Source organism: Nothobranchius furzeri, chromosome 9 (assembly GCF_043380555.1).
Source record: "Nothobranchius furzeri strain GRZ-AD chromosome 9, NfurGRZ-RIMD1, whole genome shotgun sequence".
Taxonomy (NCBI): Eukaryota; Metazoa; Chordata; class Actinopteri; order Cyprinodontiformes; family Nothobranchiidae; genus Nothobranchius; species Nothobranchius furzeri.
In genome coordinates this window covers 59,549,362-59,577,040 of record NC_091749.1, presented here as the reverse complement: position 1 = coordinate 59,577,040, position 27,679 = coordinate 59,549,362, and the positions used below count along the sequence as shown (strand labels likewise).

Below are 27,679 nucleotides of genomic sequence, written 5' to 3'. Positions count from 1 at the left end.
TATTAAGATTTAGAAGGTAAAATCTAGGGGGGAAAATGACTAGGTTTGTAAGCATACTCCTTAATTAAGTAGAAAGATTTCTAGTCTGGTCCATCATTTCACTACGCGATGTTCTCAATGAAGAGTAACAAGCTCTAAATAAGGGAAAGGCCCGTTTTCCTGAGGCGTGAGTGCTGAAGATCTTTTCTTTAATGCAATATCAAACTTCAAGGTTTTCCTCTGACAAGCATGTGTGTGTACTGAAACACACAAGATCGTTATTTACCACTCAGTTTCCACTCTATGGCATGTTACATTTATTTTTCACATTAACAATCAAAAAGGAAAGTGTTAAAGAATATGGGAGGATACTCATTAGTGTCAATTTTATTGTTCATCTATTTACTTAAATGACCAAATAATGTATGTAGCCTTTCACCTCAAGTCACATATTGTATATGGTGATGTGTATATAAAAAATTATATATAATTATATATAAAACAATGCCTTATAGACGAGTGACATTCGACCTGAGTAGAAGTTACCTGGATAATAAACAGAAGTCAATAATGGGTTTGTTGTCTTTCTTTTATAGAAGATATTTTCACACTTTCACTTAACTGGACAGAAACAGGAAGTCCAGTCAGTCTGCAGAGCGCTTCGTGACAGAGCTATTACATGCCAACTCAATCTAAATATCTTTGTAACCTACAACAGGCTTGCTGCTGCTGCTGATTGAATTTGACAGAATTTAATGCATCTTTTGATTATCTCAATTTTTTGTTGCTAACCACAATTTGAGCAATCACTCACTGATTTAATTACTTCATTAACCACTTACAACAGGAGTGTAGGTAAAGTTTAGTACAAAATCTGTACGTGTGCAGGATGTTTGCTGGAATTATCGACTCACATTTTGAAATGAAAAAAAAACCATTGAAATGACAAAAATCAACTTTACTGAAGTTATTTAGTCCACTTTGTTTTTCGTACTGCATCAACACATTCCAATTCAAAACCTTCAGACTGGGCTCCCAAACAATTCAGTTCTAGTAAAACGGAAAAATCTAGTCTGCTAATTTAAGCAGTTACTGAAGTAACTCAGTGATGAGACACTAAAAAAGACCCTCCGACTTTAAACTGTGCCGGTTTAGTTTAGGAGGAAAACTCCAAACAGACCAGTGTGAGTTCCAACAAACGTCACAAACTGTGATGCAGGACAAGCACCAACTTGACCTTCTGTTTAAGCTACTTCAATCTCTACAAAATAAAACTACACCAGGACTGAAGTTAAAACAAATGATTAAAAAAAAAAACAAATTCAGAACGATGTTGACCTCAACACACTATACAGAAAAACTGAGTTGACGGTACACTATTGGAAACATACTAATAACAAACGTGTTACAAAGACTGAAGGCTTTACAATATCATCTTAAGTATGAAAACATATTAACAGGGTTTTTTCATAACAGCAGAACTGTGGAAAACTCCAGACTGAGGTCAACACTTTTTAAACAATAAAATAGTTCCATCAACCTCACGGCTGCAAACGAGCCACCAATCTGTTCTACTTTTAAAAATAAAACCCAAAAATTCTTCAAATATTTGATGGTTTAAAGTGGAAAAAGTCAGTTGCTGTTAGAATGGCCGTGATGTTCCTTTGAAGGACTTGAATCCACCCACGGTGCTACCACCGGGAATCGAGCTAGTGATCTGTACAACTCGGCTCAATCCTGATGAGTGACTGCAGAGAGACAAAGGTTGTGTCTATAATGGCTGTGAGAAAGACCCACCACCGAACCCTCTCATTACTCGTCTATTTCGTATACCTAGAAGCAGCCATCATGCCACTGCGGCTGTCTCCCATCCTACAGTTGTTGGAGAAGACCCCTCCCTGGGAGCTGGAACCGCTGTGCCACTCTTTCCTCAGTCCTTGCTCCCTGCTATGGCGCTCCACCACAACCTGTCGGCCAGAGCTAAAAGGCTGCAGGGGCAAAAAACATTGGGAGTCAGATTTTGTAAGAATGCATGACTAGATGTAAACGAGCAAGAGTTTAAACAGTTTAAAAGTAAACAAATTACAGAGCATTATGGGCTCGATACATGGGAGGCGACATCGCCTCTCCTCCATTTTCAATGAGACATGCGCGACAAAGCGATAATCGCGGGTCTCCCTCCTAAGCAAAACGCAAAAAACATGCGTGTGAAATTTTGCGCTCGTGCACGTGTTGAGCATCAGGCGACCCAGTGACGCGATCCCAGAAAGTTGAAATATTTTCTACTTTTCATCGCTGTCGCTCGGACAAGGACCAATCAGCGGAGGTTTCATTCACTGACCAATGAGCGGACAGGATGCTCCGTACATCTCAGAGCAAACATGGAGAAGTTGATACTTGCTGTGACAGATTTCCCAGAACTGTACAATATTCCTACCAAAGAATATAGATATTCACAAAAAGGCTGCGGCATGGGAAATTGTTGGTGCCAGAATTAACACATCAGGTAAGTGTACTTTACAAACGCAAAACGTTTTTGTAAGTTTATCTAGCAGCACCTTGTGAAACATCATATCTACCGCTTTTTTAACTCAGAACCGCTTAAATAACCTTAATTCCCTCCAACCTGACACAGCCAATCAAAACAACGGAAGATTTGATTTTGCCGTGGAACAGAACGTGTCGACGGTAATAAAAGTGACAGCGATGAATTTCGCTGATCGTGGTCGTTTTTCGCCTCCTGTGTATCAAGCCCGTTAGTTGGGAGTTGATGGTGATGTTTGCAAGATGCACCTTTGCTGCAGATTATCTTTTTCCTCATAAAATTATAGATCACAGCCTGGCTGACTATTAGAGGCATCACTCTAGATAAAAGTGGGGTATAAAAACACCTTTTTGTTGCATCTCGTGACTTCCTTCCTGCAGTCTAAATGTTTTGGATCCAAAAACATCCCTTTAGATGAGCTGACCTGATCATTCATTGCCATCGGTCTCCTCTCATCTCGATCAGAGAAGCTGCTCCTTCCACGATTCATTGAGGACCCGTCTCCGCCTGGTCGTTCTGTACGCAGACGCATTGGTCCTCTACACGAAACAAAACCAGATTATACAAGTCTGATTTTAAAAACAATTTAACGCAGCTGCTTTTATCAAATACAGCTTTGTTTTGATTTTTACCGTATTTCTCCCTTGCTTGAGTTAATTCCTCCATCACTCTTCCATCCCTGCCCCCCATCTCTTGGTGTGCGGCTGTGCGACACAGCAGACATCGTAGGCCGTGCACTCATAGGACGATCGTGCATGGGCGTCGGACGCCTGTCGTCTCTGTCCCTGCGATCGGTGTCTGCACGTGGAGGTGGTTCCGGTCTGCGAACGGTGTTGAAGTCCTTTGGATATCTATCAAAGCTCGAGGCTTCTCTGTGAGGAGCTGGGCGGCTCTTCTTTGCCTCTGGCTCACCTTCAAACCGACTACGCCTTGAAATTCAAACTTAAAATTAGCTCGGGTTTTGAAAAAGCCACAACAATAGCACAGGATGAGGGCGCTACAATGTATTTCATAATTGTGTTTGGAATAATTAGAGTTGTTATGAGATGAGTGTTAAGTTACTGATGGAGTAAGGCTCACGTACCTGTCATATGCATTAGACTGTTGGATTCCAGCATCTGGAAAACGGCCTCTCTCGTGGGAATCAATGTTTTGAAAGCGGTTCTGCTGCCGGTTGTAACTGGAGCCCTGGTTCAAACGGACCTCGGACTCAGGCTGCACCTTCTTGTTTCCATTCCAGTAAGGACCATCACGCCGACTGAAACAAACAAGCACCAACAGGCCTCGTGACTCAAAAGCAACAATTAAATAGTGCTACCATGGGTTAGCTTGTGCAATATGGAAAAAATTCCTTTCATATCGGTCTATATTGATATATCACAATATAAAAGAAATCGCTGATTTTGTCAATCTTTAACGTTCTCTAGTGTTTTTAAGTGGGATTAGAAAAAAATTTTTTAGTTTCAACGGTTTATTTTCAAAAACCGAACATTTTAAATTATATAACAGTTTTGTTTTAATAAAATAATTATTTTAACACTAAACTTTTCAAGCATTAAAGAACAAAAAACAGGCTCTAAAAATTTCCCTAAAGCTTCATTAACTGCCAGCCATTTCCTGATCAGAAAAGCCCTTCACTGCCAGCGTTTTTACAGTTTTTTTTAAGAGTCACAAAGTTGCGCGCCAGGATGATGTCGATGCCAAAACTAACAAAACAAAGAGTAGACTCCTCCTACATCAGGAACAATCTGCGCGTTTCGAGCGTTATCCGTTCTTTCATAATCCGCTGTCGAATTGTGATCGGCAGAAGCTTTTCCAGTTCGTGCCTCACTTTTTTTACAGCAGCGGTCCCAAAACGATCTCCTAACACATGGATTTTCTGCTTCCCGATCACCTGACATGTGACGCATGCGGATGAAGATTGGCTTTAGAGCTGGGATGTTTGTTCTCATGGTGCGTGGGCTTGATCCGACGCCCAAAAAGTTAAAAAAAATGTAAATGACGACTTTAGTCGTCACTGGCAGGGAATGAGTTAAGAATAAGCAACACTAATAAATATGACACAAAACAATATTTTACATCAGTGAAAATTTAAGCAGCTTCAAAAGAAAAAAAATAAAACAATAAAATAAGACTGCGTACAAAGACGAGACTTTGAAAGTATTATATCCTCTGTTGCTTTAAGAATCTATTATGCAAGGATTGATTAGTTTAGTTTGCTGAAATCTGCATTTAGAAATATATATTGCCATCGCCCAGCCGTACCATGGGTGATTGTTAGGAGTTATAGCAATGTTTTTTTGTCCAAGCTGGCTTTTGCCTGACCTTCGTCACCATGCTCTCCTTATTCTGTTCTTATTCCGCCTTTCCCGGGATCCATAGATTTTTCTCTTTCCTATTCATTTTCTCTCTCCCTTTCCTTACATTTTTTTTCTTTTCTCCTTTTAAACATATTTTAAATCATTTTGGAAATCTCCTCGCCTCGTGATTTTTATCTTGAGAGGTGCTATATAAAAGACTGTCTTCTTCTTAAAGTGGCTTTCATTGTCTGTAAAGCAAAAATCTAACAACTTGAGGTATGTTACATAAATGCTATCAGTCAATAGCTGAACAAAAACACCGAAGTCAGCGTTTCCCCTACATAGGCTCAGGCGTGGTGCTGTGCCATGGCCGAAATTCCAGCGCCACGCTTATGAGAATATTTAGCTCCAACCCCCACATAAATATCCAATGTAAGGATCCAACAAGAGGGCTGATGAACTTCCACCATATGTGCTTATAAAATTTACAACAGATGAATGACAAAAAGAAAAGTCTATCAATACCCATGTTCCACCTCACGGCCTCTCTTCAGGTTGTTTCTCTTTTCCTGTTCAAATCTGAGCTGCTCCTGCTGCCGGCGAAGCTCCTCTCGTTCACGGGCCATGCGCTCGGCCTCTTTGCGTCGTTCCTACAGCGCAAGAAATATTTAATTAAGGCTATGGTAAAATGCTGTGCATGATATCTGAAAGTAAGTCTTCCTTCAATTAAGTTGCTGCAGAGAAAAGGTGCATCAAGGATTTTAGAAATTGTTCAAAAGGTTTTGTGTTTTATAGCAAAGCATTTTTAAAGAGCTGCACTCAGTTGTATTGAAGTATGTTTTCATTTGAATTGAAAGCTGTAGAGTTCTGACATAAAGAACTGAAACCTTAACGGTGACTAAAAGTGCCCTGCAGTCCTAAGAAAAAGCTATTTGAGTCATTCTACCTGCTCCAGGCGGATTCGCTCCCTTTCAAGCCTCTCTCTCTCAAAGCGTTCTCTTTCCAGCTTTTGTTTCTCAAACTCCAGTCTCTGTCGCTCCTGGAATAGGCGTTCCCGTTCCCGCATCAGACGGATTCGCTCACGCTCCTGGCGTTCCCGTTCTACATTTTCACGCCGCCTTAAGATGACAATTACCACAGTATTTCAGGTTGAAAACACTTTTGATGTGAAGCCATTCAGTATCTGATGAATAAGTGAACAGTGCCTCCCTGCTGGATACCTGCGCATCTCTGTTGCGGCATGAAAACGCTCCATCCGTTCCTGTTCCTGTTTCTGCTCTTTCAACTTATCAAAAGGCAAGATCTGAAAGTCCTCTCCTTTGTTGGAAAAAAGCTGCTGTTTTCTTATTAATGCCAACTAAAATGGGAGAGAGAATGGAGTAAAACATTTCAGTTTAAGCAAATATGTAGCATGTGTGCAGCATGTAGCAGATAAAAAAAAAGTGTACCTCTTCTGGAGGAATTAACCCCCTTGGCTGCCTTTGAACATTGGTATTAACAGAGGGCTGGAAAAATGTAAAACATTCATATTTATTACCCTGCATTTCAAAATAAAACCACCGTAAAAATGCCACAAAAACATTTTTGAACAAAGTGAATTTTGCTTTTGAATAAACTTTCTTTACCTTGTCTGGGCTCTTTGTTCCTGTGGAGGGGGAGGATTACAGAAAATCAGAAAACAGCCATTTGACAAACCAAACTCTTCATGTTATGGTCTGAAGGAGGAAAACTTACGGCCACGCTTTTTGTCTTCTTTCTTTGCAGAATCTAGTCCCGAGTTGGATGAAACTGGCCCAGACTTTTTACCTTTAGATTCCTGATTTTTGATTGAATCTTTGCCTTTATCCGACTGCTTGTCAGATTTCTTATCTTCTTTTTTACAAGATGGCGACAGTCTGAATATACAAGAAAACAACTGGTTATAACCGGCTTTAAATGAATAAATCAGCATGAGCCTGGGTCGTTACTCACTTGTTTGCTGGTTTTGTCCCAGTGGAGCTGTGCTTATTTGGTTTGCTGGAACTTGATTTGTCTTCCACTTCCTTCTTTGATTCCTTGGGTTCCTTTTTGAATGGATCATTTTTGGCCTAAAATATTTTTTATAAATAAAAAATAAACAAGCAGACATGAACGTTCACTGGAAACCAACCTACAGTTTTGTTTATCAATAACAAACTTAAGTTATTGTCTTTTCTTCTGTACCCTTTCAACATATATCTGCTGCCCATGAAGCTCCGTAAAGTCGAGGTGGGAAATACAGCGCGCCACCTCCGTGCTAGAAGACATCGTCACCAAGCCGTAACATCGTGAACCAGGACTGCGAGCATTTGTAACCACCTTGGCACTTAAAACCTGTTGGGGACATTTTTACAACAGAGAAGAACGTTCTGTGATACATTTATATACATTTATTTAAATTATAATTTCATCCGTTTTAAAGGTTACCTTTCCATATTTTCCAAACAGATTCTTCAGATCAGCTGCTTTGGTGTTTGAGGACAGGCCGCTCACCCATATGTTACGGGAAGAGGTGCTGCTGCTGACAACTGCTGACAACACATTTTCAAAAACGTGTATTCAACAGAAACTTGTATAAAATGTGTACACCATCATAATGAATGAAATAAGAGCTTTTGATCATTTCATACATTCTTCCATCTCACCGTTTTCCTCTTTTGCAGCTTTCCCATCTTGATCTCTTGAGGAGCTAAAAAGTAAAAGTCGCCACAACAAACAGGCAATGAGTAAAGGCAAATAAAAAACATAATGTGCCGCTGTGACAGACATTTCTCACAGAGGAAAATGTGTTTTCAAACACGGCCCAAAAAAATTCAAATCCTTTAGGCAGGTGTAGATCTGAACCATTGTTTCAAAGCCTTCATTGTTTTTTCCACTGGTGAGATGGGTCAAGTTGTGAGCCAATTTACTCCCTGGATCAATGAAATCTTCAGAGGTTTGTTCAACTTCAGTGAATCATTTGACCAAAAAAGGGGCGGAAAAATCATCAAGGAGTCTAATGCGGTTTTACACTGCCATGTGTAGAAACTGCAAAAGGCTTTAGAGCTGCTGGAACGGTCGAAGTAACAAAACAAGAGATGTTTTCTCAGCTCCAGGTTAATGTCACAACTTAACCAACTTCTGAGAAACAAATCAAGGCAGTAAACTGCAGGATTAGGTACATCAGTGAACATTCTCCTTATGGCAAAAAATAAAAAAAATCTTGAGGCTACCCACAAAGGTGCGTTCTTAGTGAGCTGGACTTGGTAGGAGTATCAAAGAACTGACATAGAAAGACAAACCTCTTTGCTTGACCTGAGGCCCCTGTAGCAGAAAGGCCTTTCTTCCCAGAATCCTTGTCTTTGTCTTTGTCTTCGGAGTTGGCTTTCATTGCGTCATCTCTGTCGTCGTTCATTGTGGGGTCACATCTGGATCCATCATCTTTCTTACCATCTTGGTGGCCCTCCTTTTCATCCTTCATGCCATGTTCTGGACTCATGTCAGCACTGGTCTCCATCTCATCAGGGCTCTTGTCTGCTTCTGGATCTGGAAGTTTCACTTGTTTACCTGTTTCCAGGAGATCATCGCCATCAACCTCTAGGGTGATGGCATCTTCATTTGGGATTGAGACAGACAGGTGATCATCTTCTACATCTCTGGAGGAACACTGGGCTTCAGCATGCACCTCAACCACTTCACTCTCAGCCTCTGGATCTGGATCAGGATCAGCGTCGGGGTCAGCGTCTTCATCTGCCTCTGGCTCCGTCTCCTCATCTACCTCTGGATCAGGCTCTGAATCTGCATCAGCCGCCATAACTTCTAACGCTGGTTCAGCCTCAGAGTGAGCAAGGCTGTCCTCACAGGGTGGAGGTTTAGAATTTTCACGACTACCATCATCTGTATCAGTTACATCTGAGGGATTTAATGAGGATAAACATGGCAGAAACAGAACTTTTAAAATGACATGTCGCATCTTACTTGATCTAAAAAGTAGAATATAAAGCACAGAGTGGGTTAATGGTCATCAGAGCGCAGATACCACAGGAAGTCACAAAATACACAATCTTCACTGAAAACGAGATGATTCAGCTCCTTGTTTCTTGACATGCTAGACTTGAGCTGCTTTTCAACAAGTCTGCAATTCCTCAGGCTTCCTAAATTGTGCAGCATATCGCCAGATGCAAACAATTCATCTATGTCCAAAACATGGATGAAGAATCATCTAGGTCCTCATCTTGCTTCCCTCACTGCGTGAGACAGATGGAAATCGTGGAAAATCTGAAGAAATCCTCTGATAATTCTTCGGGAATAATCTCTCTGCGGAATTCAAATCTCCAAAAAATAGTTTTGCCTCATCTTTTCAACTTGCTGAAATTGTCTCCAGAAAAAATAATAAAAAGAAAAAGGTGTGAAAAGGAGAAAAGTAGCCTTTTAGTATATCAGTCTCTCCAGCCAAGATGAGTATGCCATCATATATTCAGGACTTCTTCCTGCACACCTGAGTAAGAAGGCAACGTAGTAAAAATTGTCCCTTGAGCAAAACTGGCTTGGGGGTCGCATGACGGTGGTCTGCGGGCCACATAAACTGCAGATTTCAGGGAGTCAGAAGATGTGAGAAGTGCTGCTCCTCTCCAGGAGTCTACTGATCTGTCTTCTGGAGGAGGATGTTGCTTTGTGGATTTCTTTCAGACCAAAGAACCACTATGTTACAAGTTTATGATGCAGCAGTCCAGGCATGAGCAAAACTCCAACTTAATTTATTGGCTTTTTTGCGATGAAAAGTTTCCTGAGTCCCGTTGAAAAAGCGGTACAAGGTGTATTCAGGTCTGCCCACCCAATACATCTGATGCCAGTTTGTCCAACCATGATGGGAAAACATGTGGACTGTAGAGCTAAACGAACCTAAAAGGTTCCAAGCACTTGATTCGTTCAGTTGAGTTCATGTGAAATATATCCGTGAATCCTCACTCTGTTTCCTCCGATAACGTTGAAAGTTTGGTGTAGAGGCAACAACGATGAAAAGTAGAAGATGACTTCTTATAAAACGTTGAGAAGTGCGAGGAGGTTGAACAACTAAATAAAACAACCAAGATTCAAAGGAACTCTGTAGTTGAAACCACCGAAAAAAATTTACCCATAAAGTGATTCTTCAGAACGGTCTGCGTCCATTTCTCCCTTGTAAAGGTTGTTGTCCTTTATTGTTCCCCAAGTCACAGAAGCATGAAATGTCATGTGCTGTGCTATGCATGAGTATTAACAAAGGGGTCATCGTACATGTTTACTGTGGGGGAAAAAAACCCCGGGTCAGTGTGTCACCATACATACCTTTTTCTGATTCATACTCATCGGCTTCCTGGAAAGAGAAAACACTGACGTGAGATCCCATTTCTTTGTGTAAACAGAAAACTATTTTATTTTAGTCACAAATTTATTAGATCAGACTTGAAATATTTGTAATCAATATTTCAATTAGTTTAAAAGGTTTTGTTTTGCTTTGAAATACAACAATTAAATACAAAATAAGGTGATCAGTTGGATAGAGATAAACTAAGATGATCCCAAGGAAAAACGTTTCAACAAATAACACATGCAGAGTTCATGCAAAACAAACAAACAAAAAATAAAAAGTATGTTAAATTCACCTTGGAAAAGGAGCACTCTTCTGTTGTCGTGTCCAGATCAGAATCTACCCTCTTCCCTGAAAAATTCCAATGATCCAACACTTTACAGAAAATACATGCATTTAATTTTACATGGCAAGTAATAATGTTTATGGAATCGTTACCCTTCGCTTTCCCACTTTTCCTTGGTGGTGTCTCAGTAGAAAGCTGAATTTCAAAGTTTTCACTGTCCCCACCTTCATCTTCAATAGCCTTAAGAGTGAAATAACAGGAGGGTTTAATTAAAGAAATACTTTGCAACATTTTCATATTTTATATAATTTTCTTGAGCAAGTCCCTGCTAAAATGACCCTTTACAGGGTTAATGAAGTGCCACCCAGCACCTATCACCCCCTGTGGCCAGAGTACCCATTTACAGCTTCATAGTTACTGGTCCACTCTGTTGGATTTAGATAAAGTGGAGCGGACAGGCCAGCGCTGCAGGTGGCTTCCAGCACGTTTCCTGCATGTTTTAGATCATGAACACAGCTGATTTGTTTAATTTAGTGATGAATTACTGCTCTAGACACTTAGGAAGGCTGGGAGACGTTTCAGCTGTTAGATTAAGGTGTTAAAAAGACGAAAGCACAGCAACACGATAGGTTTTTGTTCTACAAATGGACACTAGGGGGTGCTAAAAGCAAGCCTAAACTGCCTAGTCTCCCTTTAACACTAAATGCGTGAGGTCAAACTTTATTTGCCTTGTCTTTTAAAGGTTTGTGGTTTTAGCTGTGGTACAGTGAATGTGTGAGCTGTCAATCATCGGGATATTAACCACCACCAGTTGTCATCAGATCACTCTAGTCATCATTACATTTAGAATTAAGTACATTAACATTTCACATTGTATACATTTGAGTTGATACTTCTTGTCTGATCCTTGGATCTCTGGAACCAGCTGGGGGTGAAGGGACACCAATGTATGATGGTGCTTTTCCATGTAAGGCCCTAAAAACCAGAACCAGGATCTTGAACTCTGAAGTTAACCAGTAGTCAGTAAAGCTGGAAGAGAAGCGGGGTGACATGGGCGTGCTTCTGTGATTTGGTCAGAAGCCGAGCACAGGCATTCTGAACCACCTATAAACAGTTCAGAGAAGTTTTGCTAGTCTAAGCAGGTATGAAAAAGCTACAGTTTAGACATCTCATGGGGCTTAAAGATGTACATTTGAATGTCATTTGCATTAAGATGGTATGAGATTCCTTTAAAAGAGTTCAGCAAGTGCTTGAGAGGAAGTAGATAAAAGAGACTCAGAGATCCCAGCACAAAACCTTGCGGGACACCATGGGTGAAGGAGGTGGTGGAGGACTGCAACTTGAAGACAGCCAAAGAGGACAAACTCAGACAGATAAGAGGAGAACCATTGCAGAGCAGTTCCTGATAGGTATATCCAGGCTTGCAGCCTACCCAGTAGCAGGTGATGGTCAACACTGTCAAAGGCTTCAATCAGGTCCAGCAGAACCAGAACAGAAACTAGAGAAGCATTAATTATAGAGAGCACAATGGGAATGATGGACTGTAAAGCATTTTAAAACAAAGATGAAGGTAAGATGTCAAGGGGGCATGCAGGCATTTGTAGAGTTAACTAGTTTGGTTAGATCAGGCCAAGAAATGAGAGCAAAACTATCTAGAATGATGAGCCGGGTTGGAGTTGGAACAGGCATACATTAAGCTGAATGGAGAGATGCAAGATCTACCTTAACTGTCTTTTTCCATAAGGAAAAACATGACGTTTTCACAATCTCCACCAGAGTGAATTGAGGCTGTAGGTGAAGCAGGAGAAACAACACTTTGGGATTCCCTTTGCTCTGGGACACCAAGTTGGAGAAGTATGTAGGGCTGGGCGATATGGCCTACAATCAACATCCCGATATTTTGTGGATTTCACCTTGATAACGATAAATAGATAACTACAGGTATGCACAGAAACAAAAGTTGTCCACTAGATGGTGCTGTCACATGTATTACATTGAGTGACATTTTTATGTGACTCAAGGTGGTACAGATTCTTAAAGGGACATGAATGTTGCAAACATACACACATCTTTTCACTTTTTTTATTATTAAATTTATTGACATGTGATCTTGATAAGAGTTAGAAATTTTGATGACAATACATTTTCGATGTATTGGCCAGCCCTAGAAGTATGCAACTTTCGTGTCTCTGACTGCAGTGTTAAAGGAAGTCAGGAGATCCATTAGGTACAGCAGGCAGACATGGAGTTCTCTTCCAAAAGTAATCAATCTTTCTGCACTGACACTCCAGGCTGCACATGCTGTCATTTAACCAAGGAGTAGGATTTACTACAGGAACTGATCTGGTTCTGACTAGGGTTGTCACGGTAACCGGTGTAGCAGTAAACCCCGGTAAAAAAGTTGACAATAATAATAACCGTCTTGTTTTTAAAAAATACATTATCTCTGTGGCTTACCGTGGCTGCGGTGTAGGCGCGGTGACCCTTACCAGCCACCGTATCATATGCTGAAGTTGCCGGCGGCACATGCGCACTTTGTTGTTTACAACCAAAACTTTCTTGAAGCTAAAGCTGAAATAATGGCCAAAGGAGGAGACGGCAGGGCTCAGGACATTTATTATCCCTCAAAGAAGACAAAGACGGAAGTATGGGCATTTTTTTGGATTTTTGAAGAATGCCGAGGGACAGTTGATAGAAGACGGCTATCCTGCTAGCAGCGCGTGCAGAAAAAGTGTCTGTGAAAGGCAGCAGCGCTTCGAATCTCATGACACATCTGTGAGACCATCACTGGGCTGCATGGTGGCGCAGTGGTTAGCACTGTTGCCTCGCAGCACGAAGGTCGCAGGTTCAAAACTCGCCTTTCTGCGTGGAGTTGCGTGTTCTCCCCATGCATGCGTGGGTTTTCTCCGGGTACTCCGGTTTCCCCCACAGATCACAACATGCCCTATAGGTTAAAAAATAATTGTAAGTCGCTTTGGGTAAAAGCGTCTGCTAAGCACATAAACATAAACTCACAACTCTGCAGTCAATGCAAGTTAACGTTAGCATTTTAGCTAAAATGAGTGATCCAAGGATTTGGGTTGAGGGAGAATGCAACGAGTCGCTATATAAAGCAGCCGCAGTGCCCGCTACCTGCATATAAATCGTGTCGCGGACACCCCCATGTTGAAATGACGCTATGCATTACGGGGCTTCCAGGGGCAGATAAGAGTTGGTCTCTCTCCGAGAATAATTATGAATTTAACAACGATTACTGCCTGATGACATTTTCCCAAATCTGCAAAGCTCACTGGAAGGACACAAACCGAGGACAATATTTTCCAGATATAGAGCTCCGGGAGTTGACGTCACTTCTCCCGGCATGCAACAGTTCAAATCAAAACGGCGCCATCTTGGCAGGCAGAAGCCCGCAGCTGGGCTATTTGTTATTGTCAGAAAACTCAAAACGGGAAATATGGTAGATTCCTGTTGTGCCCCAGGATGCAGAGCAGACGCGGATGACATAAGGGATGAGCCATCTACAACATTCCCCAAGATCCGGAACGCTGCAAACGTTGGATCATTGCAGTAAAACACACTATTGACTGGGCTAAAATGAAACTGTGGGATCCCGAGAGTAAAGGTTTTCACTTATGCAGCGACCACTTCATATCAGGTACTTAAACCAACGTTTCCTCAACTGTATATGGTATTTATTTTAAATACTTTTATTACGATTCTTAGTGGGCTTCCTAAACTTATTTTGGCGTGGCTTTTTCTGTCTTATTACTCATAGCAACAAATAAGCATCACGTAAAACGTTGCCTCGTGATTTCTGCGTGCTGCCGTTTACGCGTCTTATGATCACAGCAATTAACCGGCTAAGCTGTATTTAATTTTTAAGCAATGGTTGATCAATTTTCAGATCACACATAAAAAGCACTTTGGATTGCTATCATCTGTCTCACTGAGACAGATCTCAGACAGATCCTGAGACGCTCCTGCGTGACATTTATTTTATTCACGAAAAAAAAAAAATCAGACTAGTGATTTCTCTTGGCGTTCAGATTATATATTCAAACAGCACAGCACTCTATTTTAGGGCTGCAACAACGAATCGATGAATTCGATGAAAATCGATTACTAAAAGCGTTGGCAACGAATTGCGTCATCGATTCGTTGTGTTGCGCAACTCTTCCAAAAGCCCCCTCCCCTCCCGCCCGCCGTTGAGCACAGACCGGTGGAGAGCCGGCAGGTGTTTGTAAGAGGAACATGGCAGAAGCAGGGAGACCCCAAATAAGTAAAAACTTCTAAAGTTTGGGAGCATTTTCAGTTAAATCAGGCGAAGACATGCAACGTTTGTAGGTCAGACTTAGCATGGCACGGGTGTACTACGGTGATGATGCAGCGTCTTAAACGCAAGCATGTCAGAATCATCAGCGAGGAGGGAGAGAGCTCTGTGTCCGGGTAAGTTAAAAACTTTTCAAAAGTGATTCACCCAAGCCCCGGATTATTACACAGGCTAGACATGCCCTAAGCTCGTTAAAAAAAGTCTATAAAATCGTAAGTGCAACGCTATTAGATAGGCGGGGGCGGGGGGGGAGACTCGCGCCGCTGCGAACCGGTTCCGCCGTCACATTCCCGCAGAAACTGGTTGATTCCACCGGGGCCAGACTACTAACATGTGTCTTTACAACCACAATGTCCTCAGAAGCGAAAACGCTTTTAAAAGGGAGGGAGGAGTTCTAACTGTTGCTGCAGGCGTGTTGTGTGAGAGTGCAGTTATAAACTGGTTAATATATTTTTGGGTTCAGTTGCTTTCATGTGGCCTAATGTGAGTCTGTTTGGGATCATTGGAATGATCAGAAGCATTTCTTCATGTGACTTTATGGCAGTTGCCCAGGGCATCATCGCAAGGAGGATGGCATTCATTAATTTTATTTTTTTTTTGGTATTTTTTCAGTCATTTTTGGAAATAGTGATTAATTTTGATTAACTCACAGCCTATGTTTAATTACATTTAAAAATTAGTTGTTTGACATCCCCAATTATAATAAATGTCTACAGATGAGATCAAACAAAACAGATGAGATTTGCCCTTAAAGAGCAAGTCACCCCCAAATAAACTTTTTTTGCTGATAAACTAAATAAACGAGTGTCTAATCGTGCTGCAGACACGTGTCGTCAATAATTTGGCACTTCAGTGCATCTTAGTTAAAATTTAAATATTCTGCCTAAAACTGGCAGTGTTGTGCCGTTGTCAGGTAAAAACTCTGCACTGTATTTTAATTTAAATCTGCCACCGCTATTGGCTAAGAAGTATGCTATGATGTAAACTGGTACATTATGATGTCACAATGCTGTCGTGAGCCTGAGTGTGTGTGTATTTGTTAGCGGCTCCGCCCTCTCGGTCTGCCAGGCAACAGCATGTGTTGCATTTTTCAAACATGAAGCGGGAGTGGAGTTAGACTCTGGTAGGGGTTGACTTGCTCTTTAAGCTGTTTAACTTGGACCAAGCATTTTAGGTCACAGATAGGTGTAGCTTAGGGTCTCTGTCTATACACCTTATAAGACAATTTAGGTGATGGCATGTTGTTTTTCTGCTATTGAACTGTTTTCTAATAATGTTGTGTTTAATAAAGTGAAGGAAGGAGAAAAATAACGTTTCTCTAGCAGTTTTTAAAAATGTCCCTATGTAATCCGATTAATCGATTAATCGTGTCGAGACCCCATCCGATTAATCGATTATCCAAATAATCGTTTGTTGCAGCCCTACTCTATTTAGACTTCTTACATGTAAATCTATGTTATTTGTCCATCCATCCATTTTCAACTGCTTATTCGGAGTCGGGTTGCGGGGGCAGTAGCCTAAGTCGAGAGGCCCAGACTTCCCTCTCCCCAGCCACTTGGGCCAGCTCCTCCAGAGAAATCCCAAGGTGTTCCCTGGCCAGGACCGCTCCGACAGCTTCTGGCGTTTTTAAAAAGTATCCCAGGGGCAGGGTAAGGGTCGGAGATGTTTAGTCTATTTAATTTCTGACTATATAAAACAATTTCTTCGGTTTTGAAGTGTGAAGTAAACTCCGACGGAGTAAAATCCAAGCCGATCCTGTTCATTTTGTTTACCTTTGTTGCCTGCCAAAATGGCATCTACTCTCCGAGTCAGGTGACGTCCGGAGCTCTATAGGGTTTATTACTGAAGAAAGGGTTAAAAAAAGTATTTGATTAGAAGGCTACTTGAGTACCGAGTATCATCTGATCTAATATTTTTAAGTGACATCAAACAGACAAAAAATAAGTTATGGGCAAATATTGGTATTTTGAAGACTAAAGGGGAAAAATGTAAACAAATAAACAACATAATTACAAAACAAATTTTAGGCAAAATTTAGACACAAAGTGAGGACAATATTTTTCTGATATACAGGGTTTATTTAGCTGTCTGAAAAACTAACACGTTTAAAAAAAAATACCGCGATAATACCAAAAACCGTGATAATTTTTGGTCACAATAACCGTGAGGTTAAATTTTCACACCGTGACAACCTGACAGCACTAATGTGGTCCAGAATTGAAAGGCAGTATTTATTAAACGACTAGTTAGTGGACGTATGTTATTGGAGTTTGATCCATGATGTCTGTAGCATTATGATGGGGACAGGAAGAGAAACGACTGAAGAATGAGGATAAACAGATTTGAGGTCAAATGAACAGTGAAACTGCACTGCACCGTGGCCCGACAGGAAAGTGGAAGCAGAACTCACGTCTACAAACAAAGGAAACAGCTATGAGAACGCGCTAGGGCTGGGCGATATGGACCAAAACTTATATATGATATTAGGGCTGCAGCTATCAAATATTTTTGTAATCGAGTACTCTATCGAATCGTTTATCGATTAATCGAGTACTCTAATAAATGACCCTTTTGTGAACCATTATATCAAATAGCACGTTATAAAATATGAAAGACCTCTTAAAATGAGCAAGCAATTACCAGTTATTCAAGTTTTATTCAAAATTAGTTTTCAAAACTTCAGCACTTCAGCTTTACTTCACAGTAAACAAATGCAAGTGGCTGCGGCCCAAACAGCACCAGAACCGCTCACGGCGCATGTGCAAACATGGCTCGCCAGCTATTTCCCTATTAACACACGTCCGTTTTAATTTCTACACTTTTTTTCTCACAACAACAAGGATTGTCGAGAAAGCGTGTTTGCCGTGGTTATGTCAAATTACACTGATCACAAAACATTTATTTACTTTCTTTCATTTTCCTCCGCCACTCATAAATACCTGTGTCCTCCTGCAGCAATCCTGAGGGACAACAGCCATCAATAACAACACAATAAAAAGCCTGACGTGTTGTGTAAAAACTGCTATTTTTAGCACATTTTAAGTCCGACATGTTGCTACCAGACGTACGGTGTGAGCTAAAACTGAGTGCTACAAATGAAAAAGTCGCACAGTGTCCACAGAGTATACAGAAATACAGGCTAAAATGCATTATCTTGTAGAGGCTCAGTCCGCTTGCAGAAGTGACATTTACATGTGGATGTTTCCTGGTCAGGTGCTGCAGCATCGAGGATGTGGTGTTGTGGTAGGCTAAATCCATTTTACAGTATTTACACTGGACTAAGTTTTCTGCCTTAGGACGTGAAAAATGGTCCCACACCTTTGACATTTTCTGTCTTTTTCACACTCCACCGGGGTCCACGTTGTCCGCCATGGCTTAAGAGAAAGTTCAGTTACATTCGCTACTCGCGTGTGCATTCAGTGCAGTGTGTATGTGCGTCACTTATTTCGGTCCAGGTGAAACATGACCCCGGGCGATTGCAAAGCCATGAATTAATTAAACATGAATTAAACAAAGCCTCGAGGCAGAGAATTTGACTCGAGGAATCGTTTCAGCCCTATATGATATATATCTCGATATTTTTCCTCCTGTAAAATATTTACAAGTTAACTCACTTCAAGCTGTCTTGAGAAATTATATACATAAATCAGAAGATTAAATGCATTAAAAATGTATTGATTCTTGTCAAACTTTAACCTTAGTGCCTCTACCACACACACACACACACACACACTTGAGAGCTAGAGGTGTATGAAATGTCCCACAGATACTTTTTAATTATATATTTATAATTAATGTAAAATTATTTAAATTTCATCTAGAGGTGGCCATATCATATATTTCTTGTCCAGAGAAAAAAAATCAATCATGTTAAACTAAAGTTATGATGATGTAATTGCATCTACTGGAGATCACATGGGTCATGCACCATGGAGCTATTAGGGCAAACATGGCTGGAATCTAACAGTATTGACTCATATCAGCGATTATACTGTAATGAGTCAGAGTCTCTGGTTGCTCTTTTATGAGTATTATTTTTGGTCGTCGTAACCCACGCATTCCAAACTCTTAATTTTTTCAACAGAATCGCTCATAACGGAGTATTTACTAGCATAGCAAAACAGAGCGGAAAAACCAGAACATTTCTCACCCGTTGAGCTCGCCTTTAAAATAAAATGGTAACCCTATAGTAGGGCTGCACGATATTAGGAAAACCTGCGATATTCGATAACAATGATTAATATTGCGATGACAATATTACTTGCAATAAATAAAAACTTAACTCAGGAACAAAAATAGTCAAAAGCAAAGAAATTTAAAAAAAATTCATTAAAATGAGAAAAGCTAAAGATGTGAGGAAAGGGGAAAAGAAAAGGCGATCAGTGGATCCCGGAAAAAGCAGAATCCACAGAAAGAGCAGAACAAAGCTAACTCAGGTGTTTGCTAACCATCTAAATTAAGTGCCGTCCACCTTGGGGGCGGGCATTTAACCTGTTAGAACCCACCCAATTGGCCAAATGGGTGAAGAGCTCTATTTGATTTGTTAGAAAAACATCATGCTTCTCTGTTTAATTGACAGAATGCATCATGTGTAGCGAACATTTGAGCATTCATTGCGATATTTATCTGTTCTTTGCGATATGCGTATTGTGCATGCTGATATCGCGATAACGATATATTTACAATATATTGTGCAGCCCTACCCTACAGTTTACTATTCAAACCCTTACAATATGTTTGAGGTCATTTGGCCACTCTGGCTTTCTGTAGCTGCTTCCTTGTTACACAGGAGAGGGAGGGTTTTGGCTCATCTCTACGCACAAGCAGGATGGAAAAAAGAACTCTGTTGGCGTTGAACGTCCCCAAATAATTAAAAACCAGGACGCCAAATGCAAAGTTTAGAGCAGCACATTTACCCAGAGGCTCTCAGATTGAGCAAACTTGTGAGAATACATGTAATAGCTGCTTAGAGACGGAGCAACATGTCGCTAGCATAGCGGCTAATTGTTAGCATAGCAGTTTGGCCAGATATATCGATATAAAGTCATCTTCTCTTGTTTAAAAATTATACCGATATTTTTAAAATATCGATATATCGCCCAGCCCTAGATCGTGCTGATGTATACTAGCTAAACCATGCTTTAAGAGAAGCCATATTTTCACCTGGATTCCTGCTCGTTTCCTCCTTTTCTTCAAAGTTTTTGCCAGGTTTGGAAAAACAAAACTAGGGGTTAATGGCTCGGGTTCAGCACACCATGAAGGGCATACATAGCGGAAGGTGAATCTATGGTGCATTTTGGGCAATCACGTACAATCGGAAGGATAAGAGTCTGGCGATCATATAAGATGGTAACGTGGACACTACCGAAGAAGACCACAGTCAAAAGCAGGCGGAAAGAAGAAAGTTAGCAGAGAACAGTTTGAAAGAGTGGGTAATAACAGCGGTAGAGCTACGCACAGGCACCATCTTATTACCAGTCAGAAGTGGAGTTAATGACTAACAAATTTCTTGTAGCTGTATTGTTCTGTTGCACATCCAGTGTTTCCCTTACATAGGCGTAGCCATGGCGGCCCGTCACGGCTGAAATCCCACCGCCACGCCTACAAGATCCCAAGTTTAATTGATTTTTTTTTTGCGCAGTTTCCCGAAGAAGCAGCGGGAACTACCATGTTGTTGCTTGTGATCACAGCCGGCAGGCAGCAAGGAGGAGGAGGCAGGGCAGGGTGGTTACTGCTAGGGATGAGCATAAAGAATTTTGGAGGAATACGAGCATGAAATAAGTGTAAAACTCATAAATATCTGTAATCGTGCTGAAGGAAAATCCTCATTGGGTAACTGACTGTCTTCACGCTCTGTGATTGGCCAGTCACATAGAGCGCCCGCCCCTCCCTACACACAAAACTCTGCAGCCGGGAGCTCAGTCTGCTCGGCCCAGGCATCCATGCGCACACACAGACAGTAACGGATCTCTCTGTGCTTGCTTCACTGTCTCTCACGTTTCTTCAGTACTCCCTACATTTTCTTCAGCTCGCCTCTTTTTCAGTTCAATATTTAATGTTACTTTTTTCGTAACGTACGTGGTGCATTTGACAAGACAGAGCTGAAAACGGCTCGTGCATGCATCAGTCACTGCCTCCGCTCCGGTTGGGTTTTTTAAAATTATTTTAACTCTCTATCCCTCTCTCTCTCTCTCTCACACACACACCTTAATCAACATTGTTTTGTTTAACTGTGTGTGGGGAAAAATGCCAACAACTTTAGGAAAAAATCAGTTTAATCAAATTAAAATAAAATAAAAAGTTGTGTCTGGTTCTAGTATTTCATATTTCCTAGTTCCTACTGCATGAGTTCAGATGCATTAATTCATGCACTTAAATATTAATGTTCTGATTTTACTGAAAAACTTGGTTCTGTAATACTTTTACTATTGTGATCAAAAATATTTAGGCTGCTCTGTAAATAGTTTTCAAATAAACAATAGTTTATAAACAACTTCTGATCAATCCATATCAATTTCAGATTTAAAATAATGTATTGATATAAACCACACCCACTAATTTTCAAATAATGAGAGGTGCATTCATCTGTGTATCTCCTTTGATCCGCATTAGTTCAGCACCAGAACAATGAAGCAAAGAATAGGGCTGTCGCGGTAACCGCAAAAATGAAATATCGCAATATGAAGAAGCCCACCGCGCTGCATCATGGGCCACCGCGATTACTGAACTTGGTTCAACTCAATGATGCATGTTGAGAAGGATGGCTGCACTGGTATCAAAACGAAACGTTACTTCGCTCCTTTGGTTTTCAGTACGTCAGCTGCTGCGCAGCCACAGTCCTTGGCCGAGACAGAGCTGCAGCGGCAAAAATAAATAAATAAATAAACGCTCGGAGACCTGCTGAAGTCCCGGACAAGCACTGCTTCTGCAACCGTCCTGAAGAGAGTTTGAGCCGAGCTGGAGCTCACTCGCTACCTGCAGGAGGAATGCATCCACCCTAAAGAAATCCCCCTGACATGGTGGAGCAACAACCGGGAGAGATTCCCTTTGCTCGCCAGTAGGGTTGTCACGGTAACCGGTATAGCGGTAAACCCCGGTAAAAAAAGTTGACAATAAAAATAACCGTCCAGTTTTTAAAAAACTATATTATCTCGGTGGGTTTACCGTGTCCGCGGTTTCAGCGCGGTGACCCTTACCAGCCACCGTCGCTTCAGCTGAAGTTCCCGCGGCGCGCACACGCACTTTTTAGTTTGCAACGGCACCAAAACTTTGAAGCTGAAATAATGGCCGAAGGAGGAGACGGCAGCGCCCAGGACATCCATCAGCCCTCAAAGAAGACTAAATCGGAAGTATGGGCATATTTTGGATTTCTGAAAAATGCTGAGGGACAGTTAATAGAAGACTGCTATCCCGTTTGCAGAACGTGCAGGAAACAAGTGTCTGCAAAAGGCAGCAACACTTCGAATCTAATGGCACATCTGCGTGACGATCACCCACGTCTCTACAGCCAGTGCAAGGTAAGTTAACATGAGCATTTTAGCTTAAATGCATGACGCGGGGACTTTTGGTTGACGGAGAATGCAACGAGTCACTATATACTGCAGCCGCAGCGTCCTCTGCCAGCATTTAAACCGTGTCACGGACACCCTGTTGCTGGATGAAGCATCTTATTTGTTGATGATGAAGAGAAATATACAATTAGTTCCTTGTCATTGATTTGTTTACTTATTCAATGCCATTTATACTTGAACATTTGGATTTGATTACATAGTGTAGTAGTTATATTAGTAATTTGTTTAAAGTGGCTATTTATTTTAAATACATATTTTTTAAGGTTGACTTGTACAGTGCTCAAGTCAAGTGTGGACTGGAGTTTTAGATTTTCATTTTGATAATGAAGAAAACAAGTATATGAGAAAACAAGTGGTGTTTCTTTGATTTGTTTACATATTGTTTATGTTTCGAATGTTTGGATTTGTATCATTTAAACCTGCACTGACTACTGTAACATGTTCCAGAAAAAGAAGCTGTTTGTTCCTTTACTTGTGAAAAGTTGCACTTTTGCTAAGGCTTTGTGTTATTTTAGGTTTAATAAACACTGTTAAACCTTTTCAGAACTATTTCAGTTTGTGTAGAACAGGACTATCAATGCTTTCTGAACATATGCAACACCGTTTAAAAAATACCGCGATAATACCGAAAACCGTGATAATTTTGGTCACAATAACCGTGAGGTTAAATTTTCATACCGTGACAACCCTACTCGCCAGAGTTGCACGCAAGTACGTGTGCGTTAGTGCAACGAGCGCACCATCCGAGAGGGTTTTCAGTGTTGCTGCAAATGTTGCCACCCCTCTCAGATCCTCTCTCAAACCATATATAGTTATCATGCTGGTTTTCCTTGTAGGTAACAAGGACGTGACCGAGCTATAAAGCACCGTCATTCGTGTGTGTGAAAGTGAAATGATAGTGCGCCCGCCCCCCCGCCCCGCGCATGCCCGGTACATGTAATTTTTTATGCTTGATTTTAAACAACTAAACAAAATGGGGACTTGTTTCTTATTTGTTAGATGCTGCAGCCAAATTTGCATTTAAAAGTTTAACCTTCTCCTGAATTTTGTTGTTTTTAAGTTCAGTCGGACTCCGACTGTCGGAGAAACAAACGTTACTGCGATCTGTGTTGTTACTGCCCTTTGATCTGCATTCAGTAAAGTGTTATAAAAGAAGGCACGGCAATTTTTAACCTTTTTTAAATGTGTAAACATTATGTTTAGATAGTACTGCAATAAAAAAGGGCTGCAATAATATCGCACACCGCAATATTAAGCCACCCTGAATCACCGCAGGAGGAATTCCTCAACCGCGACAGCCCTAGCAAAGAAACAGATTCCCGAGTTTGTTAGTAATTTTATTTATTAGGTGCATCTGACCTGTTCTACTTTTCTCTGAAATGAGATCAAATCAGTGCTTCTATGGGTTGTCTCCTCTCTGCACTAGAAAAATGTACTTTATTATAATGTTCACTGTAATGCATCTTGATGTTCTTAACAAATAAAATAAATCAAAGATATTGGTCAATAATGCCAAGTATGTAAATTTGTGTTTCAGTCATTTTTATACTGGCTTAAAAATACTTCACTAAGTCTACTAAGCAGGGTTGTAGAATGTTTTTAATAGGGCCAGCCCAGTAATGATCTTGGACCAAAATAAAGGGGGGCAGAAAGTCAAATAAAGGGGGGCAAAGGAGATGTTTTTCCAGACGCCAAGAAAAATTAAATGCCAATCACCCCTGCAAGGTGTGTCACTGAGAGTTTAAAACAGAAATTATTATTGTGCAAATATTGGTGTATTCACCTTTAATACTAGTTATTAAAATGCAGCAGTTGCTGGATTGGTGCAGTTCAATGTGGAGTGCATCAAATAAAACAATATTAGCATACAGGTGAGACGTGTCATAATGCCCCCCTCACCACCATCACCACCACCACCACCACCACCACAGCTGGAAAAATTCCTAGGGGAAACACTGCACATCTACTGGGAAATGGAGTTTAGAAATAGGTAAAGCAGGTTGCCCAACTATCAGAGGGTTGTAGGTTCAATCCTGGCTCACGGCAGAGAATTGTGCTTTTGTTTCCTTGAGCAAGACAATTAAAGAGCGAGTAACACCTAAATTGGCTTGTTTTTGCTGATAAAACTCTACTCCAGAATGATTTAGAATCAGCCGCAGCTGATTGATGTAGCGCTTGCAGGGTGACGTCAGTACAGAACTATGTGGCTGCACTGCACGCCTGCTTAGTCTCGCCACACCTTCACCTGGCTCAACCACTCACCTGCTGATATGAAACGTAGGCGCTCTGAGCTGCTCGCCTGCTTAAGAAAAATGTCCTCCTTCCCTTTTTCTAATTTAGGAGGTGAACAGGAAACCCTCTTTCCTGCAGTCAGTTTCTGTGTCTCATCTTCTCCTGATAGGTGAGTCTGCTATGTGGGTGCGCGAGCACTTTTTAACAACTCTTTTTTCCGACTGAGAAACTACAACAGCGCACTCAGGGGTGTTGAGGGGGGTGCTGCCAATCATTGCTTCAGTGCCGCCCTCTCAGTCATCCAGGCAACGTCTTTTTCCCCAGGTATTTTTCTAACAGAAAGTCTGGTTGAAAAGAAGTCTCCACCCACGCCTTGACTCCCACTTTAACCCACCTTGCCTGCTGGTGGTGGTCGGAGGGACCGGTGGCGCCCGTGCTCGGCAGCCTTGCTTCTGTCAGTGTGCCCCAGGGCAGCTGTGGCTACAATGTAGCTCATCACCATCAGCGTGTGAATGTGTATGTGTGAATGGATGAATGATTCACTGTAGTATAAAGCGCTTTGGAGTCCTCTAACTCTGAAAGGTGATATACAAGTGCATGTCATTTATCAATAATAAGTGAATGTAACAACATATATGATTGAGGGTAAACTTCCCTTAATTCTCCTCTCTAAAACATGTTAGACAGAGGTTTAAAGTTTGGATTCTATTACAACAACCAGAACTTACCACAGGAGTTAGAGTTGAACAGGGTTTCCACTGTACACTTAATGTAATGTGTAGGAGCCAAATATGTTGTTTCCTTTTCTTTGGTTTCGATGTCTTAATTGATATGTGGGCGTGTCATTGTTACTGATCGGAATAAAGGTAGTGATGTCATTGTTGGCGTCAGGCACTATTCCGGAAGAGCAAACAGGTTTTTGACCGCTGTGGCGTGAAGACGTTTGAATGGGAAAGTTAGCAATTACTCCTATCATTCACCTGGAATGCAATCAACATTAAACAAGCATTATCATAACAATTCCACGCTTAAGGCTGTTTTTTAAGTAATTAAATTAGTCAACATCGGATCAACACAGAGCGTCAACCAGGTCCCGGTCTAGCAGCCTCAGGAGTTCGAGTACTGGACTTGACCTCTACATAATGTATTTAAAATATTCAATAATGTCTGCTCTACATGTTGGGTTGCACACAGCTCCTTTAGACAGTAATTTTAAATCATACCCCCTATTAATGTACAGCCACATGATTAAACTAAGATAAGTGCTTCAGATATATGTACAAAATTGCAATTTCATTTTAGTGATGTGGACAAGAACATGAATGTGGGTCAGAAAAAGAAATGTTTGCTGTTTGTGTTATGAAGTTTGTCAACTATATGTAGTAAGGGTAAATAAAAATATATGGAATGATTAAAATAATCCTTTTGCAAACAAACTATGACAGAGAGAAAAAAAATCCTCTTTGTTTTTAAAATACACGATTTCAGGGAGGTCAAATGGTTAATCTGTAAGCAAATAACTGTTGAGCTTGCTGCAAACGCTAGCATTGGGATAAAATAATCTTGTTACAACAGTATAATAAATATTACAAAAAAAAGGTGTGATGCACAGAATCTCCTAACCTACAAAACATTAAACCCACACTCCTCTATCCACAAACTCAACTTAACTGCTGAAATAACTTAAACACCCCAAAGCGAATAAATGTATTTAAACGTCCATTAACACTGGCTAATACCACGTTCTCGATTTGATTTCTCTACAGCTGAAGTCAATTCACAGACCACAAGCCGCCATACATGCTGGAACCCCCCAAGGCGCTTTACAACACAGTCATTCACCCATTCACATCAGATGCGCATTTATTTCTAATTACAAATTGATTTGAAACGGTAACGCTGTAAATGATATAGTATGCCAACTTAGATGTAAAGTTTGATACATAAGAACCTATTTTGCGTTGAAAAGTTGGTATAACGCCTAATCTGCATCATTGCTGCGCCCTTTAAATGCTGCATCGAAACATCTCTTTCAGTCAAGTCCATATATATGTAACAATAATGATGAGGAAAAACTAAAGCAAAAGCACAATACAAACACGGTGGTCACTGCGCAGTTTAATAACATGTCTGGCGAGTAAATATACAGAAAACCAGTCGCAACATTACTAGCAATAGTATTAGCATCTCGGCATCGCACACGTAGCTCATTTAAAATGTCTGAAAAACAGAAATCAGCTTAATTTCACATACCTGTTTCAGTCGTGCAATCAGAACACTTTTCACACCAAACGTGTCCAAATTCCTCCGTTTGAGTTCGGATTTAAGATCAACAACCCTTAATTCTGAAATTTTCTTAAACTCGGTTGAAATGGCACCCGACGCCATTTTACCTCAAACTGAAAAGTGCGCGCGCACACAGATTTCTTCTTCTTCCTTCTTCCTCTTCTTCGTCTTTACTTCTTCTTCTTCTTCTTCTTCTTTTGGGTGAATTCAAGATGGCGGAGTGAGCTGTTGGAATCTTGGCAGGTCTGATAAAACGGTGGGTTTTAAATGTCCTGAGAAGTAATTCTCTGATAAACAGTTATTCTGAACGAAACTGAAAGGAAAGCGGAACCCCTGGAACATAGTTTTTGAAGAGTTATTGGACAGATAAAGTAGCAAACCGACCATGACTGCAACCTCGCGGCAATGAAATAAGCATTTGTGGACGAAGACATAGAGGAGATGGAGCATCAACAGATAGCAGCAAGACCTACTGGTGATCACATTCTAACAAGAAACCCCAATTAAAAAAACTGAAAAATAAAGCTACCGGGAGACAGGTGAGCAATGAAAATATCTATGAAGCCCTGCTGGCCTTTACAGAAAGATTTGAAGAAAGATTTGATCTGCTAGACAAAAATCTGAACGCTTTTGATCTTAGGATAGAGGCAAATACAAAGGCAGCTGAAGAAAACAAAAAGGAAACAGACAAGCTCAAAACAAAGATGGAGGCTTTAACGAAGGAAAACAAAACTGAAGGAAATATGTCTGGAAAACTCAAGATACCGAAGAAGATGAGACCTCAGACTACTTGACCTGGTATAAAA

The 27,679-nt window shown here is 40.9% G+C and overlaps 1 protein-coding gene across 2 annotated transcripts; it reads right to left on the bottom strand.

The window, feature by feature from the left end:
• Positions 1-916: 916 nt before the first annotated feature.
• Positions 917-27,016, bottom strand: sltm (SAFB-like, transcription modulator). Of its 2 annotated transcripts, none has more exons than XM_015952994.3 (20): positions 26,841-27,016; positions 10,607-10,694; positions 10,464-10,519; positions 10,147-10,174; positions 8,124-8,733; positions 7,488-7,531; positions 7,270-7,373; positions 7,027-7,176; positions 6,796-6,911; positions 6,559-6,719; positions 6,450-6,469; positions 6,273-6,329; positions 6,045-6,181; positions 5,771-5,942; positions 5,350-5,474; positions 3,609-3,782; positions 3,157-3,453; positions 2,949-3,063; positions 1,813-1,967; positions 917-1,727 (listed from the first exon to the last, which is right to left on the bottom strand). In XM_015952994.3, exons 1-20 carry the CDS (start codon positions 26,973-26,975, stop codon positions 1,622-1,624), a joined length of 2,850 nt encoding a protein of 949 aa, XP_015808480.3. In that variant the 5' UTR covers positions 26,976-27,016; the 3' UTR covers positions 917-1,621. The 2 variants fall into 2 exon arrangements, with proteins under 2 accessions (XP_015808480.3, XP_070411104.1); XM_070555003.1 differs by having other exon boundaries at positions 7,270-7,370.
• Between the last annotated feature and the right edge of the window lie 663 nt (positions 27,017-27,679).

Coding starts and splice junctions, on each gene's coding strand:
- sltm (XM_015952994.3), bottom strand. CDS start 26,975: ATGGCGTCGGGTGCCATTTCAACCGAGTTTAAGAAAATTTCAGAATTA. Junction 8,734..10,146: donor TGAGTATGAATCAGAAAAAG/GTATGTATGGTG, acceptor TAAATCCCTCAG/ATGTAACTGATACAGATGAT. Junction 5,943..6,044: donor GCCGCAACAGAGATGCGCAG/GTATCCAGCAGG, acceptor TGTCATCTTAAG/GCGGCGTGAAAATGTAGAAC.